Genomic DNA, 11,774 nt, shown 5'->3' on the forward strand with positions numbered 1-11,774 from the left:
CAGAAGTTGTTAAAGAAAAGGATACGGGATCGAGATCATTGGCTCCTCACGTGCATGATGTTCATGTTAATGAGGCATGCATGGATGATAGAGAGGGCTCGTAACAAGTTCTATGTAAGAAAAAAATCACAATGGGTCATAAAGTCAGGTTTGAATGCCCAAGATGAAAGGTAGCATAAGTCTAGTTTGGGAAGGATCTTAAGGCCCAATTTGCATAGTAATGGATTCAAATCAATTGGAATTAGGACGGGGCAACAAGAAAAGCATGAAAGTGTGCATCTTCATCGCACAAAACTCCTGCACGTCGTGAAATTTTCCTCCGAAAGTGCTTGCGACCTTCCTCCTTGCAGAACTCCCCAGTCACTACAAGAGACGCGGGACTTAGTAGCCAAAAATTGTCGGCTGTTGTCCCAAACCGCTGCAGCTTCATTGAATTGATGCGGTTTCTCATGCGTAATTAAGCCTCGCTCCAATTGTTCTGACTTGAGGCGGTTTTGGGCATTCACCGCATCGAATAACCCTGGGCGCTACTGGCCTGGCCTTTCCTTTCCTTTCCTTTCGTTTTCCATTTCTATCAGACAACTCCAAAACACACAAACTGAAAAGTGAAAGGTGAAAATAGCATAGCACAACCCCCAACCCCTTTCCCTTTCCTTCTCCCCCCCTCCATCCTACGTGTTAGTCCAAAAAATTAATTAGGGCTTCATTGATAGAACACAATCAAGTATCAACCAAAGCCGCAGCGCACACACTCTCTTCCTCTCCAAATGCTTGTTCTCTTGCCCCAAATACCACTTTTAGGTTTTTAGTGAAGAGAAATAGCGAACAGGGAAGGGAGTGACCGCGGCGACGGATAAAGGGCGCGTGCCCGGCTGAAGAAATTGGCTGTGGCTCCGTGAACGACAAGCGGCGGCCGCGGTAACCGGAGGTGGCAGATCCTCTCCTTAGTTCCCTTGGTCTGTACTCTCCGTCTCTCTCTCTTCCTGTACATTTTGCTTTTTTTTTTTTCGGTATTAAAAGGATAAGTAAAGAAGTTGTTGTTGAACTTAGTTTTAGGGTTTTGGATTACTAGAATTGTGCTGATCTTTGCAATGAAATGGTAAAGTTGAACCTAGACTTGATGAAGTGAAGATGATGATTTGTGTGTGAGTTGAAACTAATTAATTAATTATGGCTAAATGGTTAGAGTCTATTCCATAATGTGTCATCATATTTGATTAAATGCTTCCATTTTGCTTCATTTAGATATGATATCTTGATTTGGTTTGATTCACCTATTTATTACCACTTTGAGCTGAATTATTATTATTATTGAATATCTCTGAAAATGACATAGATACCAAGAAACTTATCTTCTGATTAGGAGCCTCAACATTTTGATTCATTTTCTTGGTTTGGAACATTTATATGTATCAATTCACCCATATCACCTCAAAGGAAACTTTACTCTGTTCTGTACTTGATAAAATATAAACTTATAAGGGACCTTCTTGATTCAGGGATTAGGGATACTGACAAGGATGATTAGGGCAATTGCCAGTTTCATGCAGTAATATTCCCAGATTGACAAGTTTCCTTAGTTTTCAAAAAAACAAGTAACTTTGAGAATAGAAAATTTTAAAAACATAGAATATTGCTGCAGCTCATTCAAAACTAAATGTAATAAAGAAATGCTTTGGATAGTTATGTTTTTAATTGATGCATCAGTATGAAGTTTAAAAGAATGAAAATTCTTCCCAAACAGATTTTTATGTGCTTGTCAAGCATAAATCCAAAGTTGATTATTGTTCTTTAGGGTATTCCATTCTCAAACTGAGTACTAGAATATATGAGACTTTTTTGGTGTGTGTTTCAAGGTTTGGAATTTTAACACAAGAAGTTAGAGCCAAGGATGTCTCTTCGTATAAAGGCTGTGGTAGATAAGTTTGTTCAAGAGTTGAAAGAAGCATTAGATGCTGATATTCAAGATAGGATCATGAAGGAGAGAGATGCAAAGTTATATTGAAGAGCGTGAGCGTGAAGTAGCGGAGCGTGAAGCTGCATGGAAGGCTGAACTTTCTCGTCGTGAGGTATCCATTTCTCTAAAATTTATAATATTTGTAGTGGGTTTTGCTACAAATCACTCTCATGATTAATCATATATCCTTGTATGATCATATGGATATATTTAAAATGTTAAAGGAATTAGAGAAACGAGAAAGCAGTAGCAATCTAGCAATGCTAGTGTCACTTGACTTTTGATGATTATCCAATGTTTTGATGGATAACCTGATTTTTGTTTAGATGAATGCTTTGAATTTGGATACCACTAAGTATCCCTTTATCCTGTAGTCATCCATGACCATTGACCAAGAAATGATTGTATGAATTCCAATTCTGATGTCTAGATGAACGCTTGACAAAGTGAGATGTAGCAGTTTAATTTAAAGTTGATGGTATTGAAGATTTGATATAAGTGAAATTTTAATGAACTTTCCTGAAACCATAGAGACAAAGTAATGTGGCTTTTAGGTACACTAGGCATTATACACAGCAAATTATTTGACTAATCAGTTAGAGTTGGCAAGTATCACTGAAACAGTGACTTCATGGTTGATTTATAAGATGCTTAGCTGCTGCAACTTTCTGCAAAATTAGTTCTCCTTAGACTAACATTTTTTATCTAAGATTTTTTAAAATGTTAGCTATACTAATAAAATTATATTTTTAGTAATATTTATAGAATAAATGTTAAAAAATATATTTTTTCTCAAATATTAGTTATCTTTTTTATTTTATTTTGTATATTCTCTCTTCTTTTATGTTATTGTGGTTCTTCTTTGTTCTTAAATTTTTTAGCAAGATTGCTCATACTGCTGCCTTGAGCTGTCATCAAACAATCATATTAAAATTAATTTTTTCATATGCAACATTCACATCGATTGTTATTAAAAATTGATTTAGTAAAAAAAAGGGGAAAATTAGGACTTCAGGTCTGATAAGAATAATAAATAATTTATTCAACATGTTTATGTGTGCCTTAGTATATAATAATTATCCTGTTATAGAAGTCTTTGAATGGTGTACTTTCACTCCTCATGATTAGAATAAAATCTCTATTGCTTCTTATGGGTAAATGCTCACACCTCATTTTAAACTATACTAATAAAATGTGTACTAGATACTGATTTTGTTTGAGACTGGAAACACACATTAATTTATTATTTGTTGTTTATGCTTTATTTTGGTATTTTTTATGTTTAGTTCTACCAATTGTTTGTGAAGTTGTTTGTTTATTCTTTATAGCATTTGATATCTTCAGTGTTGATAGAAAGCAAAGCACAATCATGCCCCTTTAAGTTTGTTCACACCAGTCGTGGCACTAATTTGATTTTGATTTTTGAGTTATGCAATTGTTGCTTTAACATTGCTGCCTCCTTTTGCCAAAACTAGATAATAATAACCAATGAAAAAGGTCTTAGATGTTAAAGGGCTATGATGATAACATATGAAACTGTGAGTGAGATCATAATTCAGATCCTTTCCTTTTTGTTAATTAAACTACTCAGGACAATGTTTTTTTTGTTAATTCATCTATTTATACACATCAGTTGCGATGGATAAAGTTACCAGCTGAGCTAAAGCTCATGAAGGAGGCTGCATCGGTTGCTTGTCAGGTACATCCATCTTCGTTGCACAGTTAATAGTCCAATGACTCAAATTCCTAGTGAGGCTGTCTGATACACTGTTGTTAAGTATATTCCTACCATTCGTTGGGTCTAGGTGCAAAATGATAAAATCTTGATACTTTGAACCTTTCTTGTCTGTCTTGAATAGGCCCTTTTGTTGACTATGCTGCATTCAAAAACATACCCTTTTAGAAGTATGCTAGCTGCAAAGGTTGAATATGAATGCAGAATGAAAGGAGCACAGCGAATGGGGTGAGTGCCTCTCTATTTATCTTTCCACCATGTAAAAAATTTTGGATGCAGATCTTGAAGGCAAGACAGATCTCAAGATTCGTGCTTTAGAGGTTGTGGAAGAACTTAGAACTAAAAGAGCAGACAAGCAGGTCAGTTATTAGTTATCACCCTTGAATGCTAAGATCCATGTGTCGTTATCAGTGTTGTAAACTCTGGATCATTGTTTGACCTTTTTCCTTTTGTTGTTTTCCCTTTGTCATTAAACTATTAAGATACTTGTCTGATCACTATTTTAGAGGAGCATACTAACAATTCTTTTGACTTTCTAACAATTTCCAAACAGTCCATGCTCCTGTTAGATGCCTTTAACAAAGACAGGGCATCTTTACCTCAACCTCTGCCAAATCCACCTCCTTTGGCTCCCATTCCTGTTGCTGCTCCTGACCCTCGAACACAAAAGATGATAAATGAGAAGTTGAAGAAAGCCAAGGACCTTGGTAAGCCACTGATCTGATATTCTTTAGCTCATTGGAAGACTGAGGAGAGATGCCTTCTTTAAGGAAAAAGCCCTTTAATTTATATTCAATATATAAGTTTGGATTAATGAACAGGCGAGCAAGGAAAGGTTGATGAGGCGCAAAAAGCATTGGAAGAAGCCGAAGCACTTAAGAAGGTCCTTCACTTTTTATAATATGGTTTTGTTTGTCTTGCTATTAAAATCATTTTGGGTACTGTTTGCTTATTTAAATCGAAGAGTTCATATATACCTGCTGTGATTTTTTCTTGTTAATTTTGATCTGTGTGTTAACAATCTTTGCTCTCTTCTTTTAGTTGCCTTTGTTGCCGAGGCACAGAGAGAGAGACAGAGAGTTTTTGGTTTGTGTTCTTCGTCAAAATTCCTCATCCAAGTAAAATTCCATTAAATTTTTTTTTCAACTTTAACTTTATTCCTCAGTTCATTGTGTTCCTCTGCCCTGGTCATTCCTAGAATAGTAGAATTATTCGCTTTTTTCAGCTAAGTTTAGTCTATGTTATTATCACCTCCAGAATTGGCATATTCTTGTGTCCCCATTTTTCTCAAAACCATCTTTAGTCTCTCGACACTTTATAAAGTTAATATTTTTTAAAATGAGTTGTAGTTCTTATACAAGTATCAAACCACTTGAAGGAACTAGCTTGTCTTTTGTAGCTTAAGATATATCATTGGACATGGGAAGGCTGCAAGGTGTTGAATATGGCTGCAGAGATGTAGTAATACACAGAATAAAATTAGAATGGGTATCACATGGGGATAACGTTCATGTTCATCCAACTGGCCTATTTGCAAGTGTTGGTCAAGCAGGGTTTGGCTTTGGTATTTCACCAAATCCACCACCTGCTCGAGACAATGCCGCAAAACTCCCCTTGGCTAATTCTTCCATGAAGAACGTGTTGATACCTGATGATTTTGGTTTTCAAACTACAACAAGGTTTCAAGGATTTTTGTTGAGTGGTGAGCATGAAGAAGCTGCAACTGAAGGTTAATTGTCATCTTAAATAGTATTGATGCAGTTTCTGACCAAGATTTTGTGATGGAGTTCCTTTCTGCTAATGCCATCACAGTGGTGCATCTTTCTCGGCTTGGTGAAGAATGGGTGTTGTGGACTTCTGAGGAGTTTGGATTTATCACTCCAAGTGACTCTATCTCTACAGGGAGTAGTATAATGCCTCACAAAAAGAATCCAGACCCAATGGAGCTAGTCCGTGGAAAGTCTGCTAGGGTCATAGGAGATTTGGTTACTTTGCTTACATTATGCAAAGGGCTCCCTCATGCATACAATCGTGATTTGCAGGTAACTAAAGAATATAAGGAAGGAAGTGTAACTTCTCTTAGTATATTTCCTTTGTCTTTTAGATTAACTAACATAAGTTCGTTACTAACATAAGTTCCTTTCTTGAAGTAGGAAGACAAAGAACCAGTATTTGACAGTGTTAAAACTATTTTGGGGATGCTTGAGGTGTCAGCGGAGTTTGCACTGAACATCATCTTCAATCGGGACAGAATACAAAATGCTTTACCTGCTGGTCATCTTGATGCAACAACACTTGCCGATTACCTTGTTAACAAGGTAAAGACATGTTATTCATTGGCTCTCTGGTGGTACTTGATAGTCTTAATGCTGTATATCACTGTCCAAGTTCAGATTTGAAATCATTTTCAACTCTGGCCCTCTAGTCGTCACACCTTTGTATAACTTTTATTGACTTATAATTTGTTGCTGCTTCTATTACCTTCCTTGTTTATCAGATATATTGTTTCATTTTATTTATAGAATTTATTGCTTATATTATATCTTTTGCTTTTTCATTGTTAGTTCTGCAAATTTACTGTAGATTCTTACCCTGTTTCTCTCTCGTTCAGGGAGTGCCATTTAGGACCTCTCATGATATTGTTGGAAGAGCCGTTGCCTTGTGTACATGCAACCGCCGCAAAATCGTCAACCTGATTTGCGGCGGTTGTGCCAGCGGTTCATTAGAACCGCCACAAAATCATATTACAACCCCCTAATAGGCGACGCTTCTGAAACCGCTGGAATTTCGTTTTGCAGCGGTTTAAAACCGCCGCAAATTCCTAAATAAACCGCCGCTATTCAGCGTGTCTTTTGTAGTGAGTTGATAGAAATGGCAACGCAATAGAGGGCGCCTCAGTAGATGGAAGCATGGAGGCAGGTGCAGCATTGGAGAGTCCGAGGGTGGCAAATATTGAGGATCAGGGAGTGCCAGCACCGCAGGACAAATCACCAATTGAGGTTGGTGATTCTATAAATAGTTTAAATATGATTGTTTGAAATATTAGGGGTGCTTCTAATAAGTTAGTCCAGGTGCATTGTAAGGAACTTGTTAGAAAATTTAGACTTATTTTTTTTTTATTGTGGTTGAAATTCACTCTCTTTTTCAACATTTAAAATTGTTCTGGAAAAGATTGGGCATCACTCTGTTGGTATAGTGGGGGACATAAGGGGACATTGGTTTCTATCATCTATGCAGGGTGTTTGTTGTAAGTTTATTGATCCCTTTGATCAGAGTGTTATGATTGAGGTTCAGTTTGATCATTTGACTTGGACGTGTAGTGGTATCTATGGTAGCCTCCAATTTAATAAAAGAGTTTTTCTTTGTGATTATCTTGTTGCACAGTTCATGATTTTCCAAGGACCTTAGATTGTTCTTGGTGATTTTAACGAAGTCATATTTTCTCATGAATCTAAGGATTACCAATTTTCTCATCAAAGAGTAGGCATGTTTGTTGCTTCATTAGGGGATAATGGTTTGTTTGATCTGAAGACTATTGGAAGACAATTCTCTTGGTACAAGAGGGTAAAAAATTATGTTGACGTGAAAAAAAGCCTGACCGAATTTGTATAAATAATGGTTGGTTATCTATCTTTCCAGAAGCCTATGTAAAAGTTTTAAATAGGCTTCAATTTTATCATTGTCTTATCCTAGTGTATTGTAAAGGTTGTCCTCATCCTAAAGGGAATCGACGCTTTATATTTGTTGTTGCGTGGGCTACTCATCCCGAGTACAAGGATATTGGGAACTAGTCATGGTGATCTGATAATAGAGGGATTCATTGCGAGCTTTCAGAAGTACAAAAGAATTCCTTAGAGTTTAATTCGAAGGTATTTGATAACATTTTTGTTAGGAAATGTGAAGTAGAGCACCAGATTAATTATTTGCAGAAGCGTTTGGAAGTGGTGGATAACATTTATTTGCATAAGAAAGAGTAGCAGTTGATTGATGATTATAATAATACTCTAGTGCAAGAAGAGCTCCTATGGTTCTAAAAGTCCAAAGAACAATAGGTAAGGTTCGGAGATAGAAATACAAGATTCTTTCACGTTCAAACTTTTGTACAAAGGAAGCATAATAAGATTCATGGCCTTTTCCTCAAGGATGGGATGTGGGAGACTGATCCAAAAGTTCTTAATTAAGAAGCAAAGTCTTTCTACAAAAGCTTATTCTATCATTTAGATGATGTTGATTTGGGTTGTCTTGGTGATGTGCTGCTTCATTCTCTGCCTAAGGAAGCTTGCAATGATCTTACAACGCCAGTTACTATGGAGGAAGTAAGGATAACTGTTTTTCACATGAATTCTATTAAACCTCCGGATCCTGATGGGTTCCAAACTTTTTTCTTCAAGGAATATTGAGAGATCATTGGTCCTAATATTTGGGATATGATTAAGTAGGCGTTCTCTAGTGTTGCTCTTGATCCAAGGATGATGGAGACTTTACTGGTTCTTATTTCGACGGTTGAAACGTTGGTATCCATGAAGGACTTCAAGCCAATTAGCCTTTGTAACATGGTTTAAAAGATCATTATAAAGGTCCTTGTTAATAGGTTACGTCCTCATCTTGCGAAGATTGTTGGCCCACTTCAAGGCGGATTTATTCTGAGATGAGGAACTCCTGGCAACATCATTATTGCGTAAGAGATTTTTCACTTTATGAAAAAGACTAAAATCCAAGAAAGGCACCTTAGCCTTTAAGATTGATCTGGAGAAAGCTTATGACATAGTTGACTGGAGATTTTTTGCCCATACCCTTCAGAACTTTGGTTTTTTCAGTCCTACAATCAATTTGATTATAGATTGTGTCACTGCTTCCTTTTTGTCTATTCTTTGGAATGAAAATCGTCTGAATGACTTTACTTCTAGTTCAGGGACTTAGGTAAGAAGACTCTATGTCATCCTATCTTTTTGTGTTGTATGCATGGAGAGATTGGCATACTATATTAGTCATCAGGTGGATCTGAGCGTGTGGGAGCTGGTTGCTATTTTTAGAGGAGGACCAAGAATATCCTACTTAATATTTGTGGATAATTTGTTTTTATTCTGTATAGCTACAAAGAGACAAGTACAAAATGTGATGGTGGTTTTGGAGATTTTTTGCAAAGCATTTGGGATGAAGATTAATGCGGAGAAGTGCTTTACTCCAGTAATGTCTATGCGACAAGAAAAGAGATTTTCATTGGGGTGTCCTCCATCAGATTTGTCCAGCACTTAGGCAAGTATCTTGGGGTTATCTTTAGCCATTCTAGGGTGACTCATTAAACTTTTAATATTGTCCTGGATAAGATTCGGGATAGGCTAGCAAATTAAAAAGAAGTTTGCTCAACTGGACAGGTAGACTCTATTTGGGTCCAATTGTTGGATACCGAATACCGATAATCTCAAGATGACTGTTTTTTGTGTCCTGAAAACAAGGGCTCTCACATTTGAAGGAGTTTTCGCAAGGCTTGAGAAGTGTTGAAGGATGGGTTTGTTTAATGTATTGGAGATTTGAACTAGAATTTTTTATTTTCTAGTTAGAGGAGAGAATAGCAATTATCTAATGAGATGGATTATGTTCACATTTCTGATTTGAACCTACAGATACAGGATATCTAGTTAGTTGGTAGGTGGCATTTGGAGACTCTTTATTCCCTCTATCTTAGAATATGAAAGGTAATATTTTTTTTTCTTACAATCCAAATGTGCAAATAGGTCCGAAAGTGGGTTGGTATTGGTATGGAGCTAGATCCAAAGTCTATGACTCGTGTAATGGTTACTTATAGTTGTGTAAGTAACTTTTTGGTTGGGAGGAATAGGGAATTGGCTTTAACTTTGGCGCCAGCTTATTTTGGAGAAGTACAAATTTTTAGCTTGACTGTGTCTTAGAGAGGCTCTTCCTACTGCAAATTTTCACTTCAGAAGAGGGATGTCATCATTGACACATTGCTCAAGATGTCTTTCTAGTTTGGAATCGGTTACATTGTATTTGAGATTGTTCGAAAGCTTAGCTTGTATGGCACATGTTAGATATTTCTTGTCATCCTTTAGATTTGAAGAACTGGTTCTTACATCATAACAGAGAGTATCCATTCATGTTTTTTTGGAATTTTGGTGGATATGACCAAAAAAGAATAATGACATCTTTAATTCTCATGAGATTTACCCTATGAAAAAAAGTGATTTGTCTGGCTTTAGTTTTAGAAAAAGAGTTTAGGATTTTTTTTTAATTATAACGTATGTTCTTTCTCTCTATTCTAAGTGATTCTTGAAATCCTCCATCTATAAGTACTTTTAAGATTAATTTTAATGCTAGTTATCATGATTTTAGTGATAGTATTAGTTTTGTTTGCATTATCAAAGATTGTAATGTGTGTTGGCAAAGGGGTGTGTGAAAATGATTGAGAATAAAGGATATCATGCATTGAAATTCAAGAGTTAACTTTCGTTTGATTATGAGAGATATAAACACGTAGCAGATATCATGACAAAAATGGCAATGATGTTCAATTCAATCAAACAGAGCTTTCCTCTTCTTAAGAGGAGTTTGAGAGTTGTCTTAAGTAGAACTGTCCATTTATTTAAGCAGTTTCTGACTTTTATTTTTTTTCTTGTTTATTTAACTTATTTAAATCACCAAAAAATTATCAAAATAATTTGATCATATAGTCTCACAATTTTTTAATTTAATTAAAAACGTAAAAAACCTTTATTTTGGTTGTTAGAAACCACACTTAGCTTAACCAGCTCTAAGTGTGGTTGAGTTAATGTAACGTTAGAATGTTCTATATAAACAATTTTGTTAAGCCTAGCGTCTAAATGAGTTTTACCAGTGCTTAGTTCTCATTTTTTCTTATCTTCTTTGATTCGCATAGCTACTCCCTCTCACTCGCAACTCTTCTTTGCAACTAAAAACATATATAGAATTTCACATAAAGCTTGATAATTTTAAAGTGGCATATGCAGTCTTCACTTGAGTCATCACTCATCAACCAACATAAAAGAAGAGACATTACACTAAGGAAACAAGCTCAGACACAGAGTGAGTGGGTCGTCACTACTAATTAAAAGAGCTCATCACGTGAAACTTTGATTTATTCCCACAAAACAGGTTCTTAATCTATATATCCATCAGTAGTCTCACCATGTTGTCCATTTCCGTTTCTTTGATTTTTAATGATATTGTCTTGTAATTTCTTCTCATCATGTATTAATTAACAAGTTCTTTGTATAATATAATTTAGAATTGATTAGCAATTTGCTGTATAATTAATTTGTCATTTTGTCTCTCTTCTTTCGGCACTAATTGGGGTGGGTTAAAGCCTTTTAAAATGCATCATATTCAAATTTGTTGTTATGTTCACATCTATGAGAATCACACATAATTACATAAATAAAGGTGTATGTGTTTGGTTAATTGGTGAAATGGTTTACTTAAGTTGATTATAGATCAATTATCAACTGATATTTTTTTCACCGTTCTTTTCTTCTTTAATTCATATTTTTATAGCATACAATTCATATTTTTATAGCATACAGATACGTGAAAATAGATTTTCATTTTTTTTTCAGTTATTTAGTAAAGTGTGATTTTTTATTTTACATTTTTTCAGTGACACTAAAAAAAATATATAAAAGAATTTACATAAATTGTGTTTGGTTAATTGGTGAAATGGTTTACTTAAGTTGATTATAGATCAATTATCAACTGATATTTTTTTCACCGTTCTTTTCTTCTTTAATTCATATTTTTATAGCATACAATTCATATTTTTATAGCATTTATAGCATAGAAAATAGATTTTCATTTTTTTTTCAGTTATATTATTTCTTTAATATATATTTTATATTTTATTACCTATTTTATAAAAATAACTAATTTAATAATAATTTTTTATATTTATATAATATATAATATAAAATTTTAATTAGTTAATATTAATTAATTTTTTATTATTAAATTATTTATTAATTCATATTTTTAAAAATTTAAAAATTTATAATTAAAAATTTAGAATTTATATTTTAAAATAAAAAATAATTTTAAAAAATTAGTTAAAAT

General features: G+C 34.6%; 1 protein-coding gene and 1 long non-coding RNA gene across 2 annotated transcripts; both read left to right on the forward strand.

Moving 5' to 3' along the window:
- On the forward strand, positions 229-3,450 carry LOC110268684. Its single transcript, XR_002357038.1, has 3 exons — positions 229-956; positions 1,857-2,069; positions 3,433-3,450. It is a non-coding gene; the product is annotated as an uncharacterized LOC110268684 (long non-coding RNA).
- LOC107626766 (argininosuccinate lyase) lies at positions 4,246-9,679 on the forward strand. The gene is made up of 10 exons (XM_021116822.1): positions 4,246-4,399; positions 4,514-5,421; positions 5,505-5,734; positions 5,846-6,010; positions 6,304-6,409; positions 6,579-6,691; positions 6,864-7,014; positions 8,785-8,879; positions 9,428-9,502; positions 9,602-9,679. The coding sequence occupies exons 2-10, from the start codon at positions 5,112-5,114 to the stop codon at positions 9,677-9,679; spliced, it is 1,323 nt and encodes a 440-aa protein (XP_020972481.1). The 5' UTR covers positions 4,246-4,399; positions 4,514-5,111.

The sequence above is a fragment of the Arachis ipaensis genome, chromosome B02, assembly GCF_000816755.2.
Source record: "Arachis ipaensis cultivar K30076 chromosome B02, Araip1.1, whole genome shotgun sequence".
NCBI classification, from domain to species: domain Eukaryota; kingdom Viridiplantae; phylum Streptophyta; class Magnoliopsida; order Fabales; family Fabaceae; genus Arachis; species Arachis ipaensis.

Excerpts from the sequence above, each read along its gene's own strand:
- LOC107626766 (XM_021116822.1), top strand. The coding sequence starts at position 5,112 with ATGGGAAGGCTGCAAGGTGTTGAATATGGCTGCAGAGATGTAGTAATA. Across the intron at positions 6,011-6,303 it reads CCGATTACCTTGTTAACAAG|GGAGTGCCATTTAGGACCTC; the intron begins GTAAAGACATGT and ends TCTCTCGTTCAG. Across the intron at positions 6,692-6,863 it reads AGGACAAATCACCAATTGAG|ATTGGGCATCACTCTGTTGG; the intron begins GTTGGTGATTCT and ends GTTCTGGAAAAG.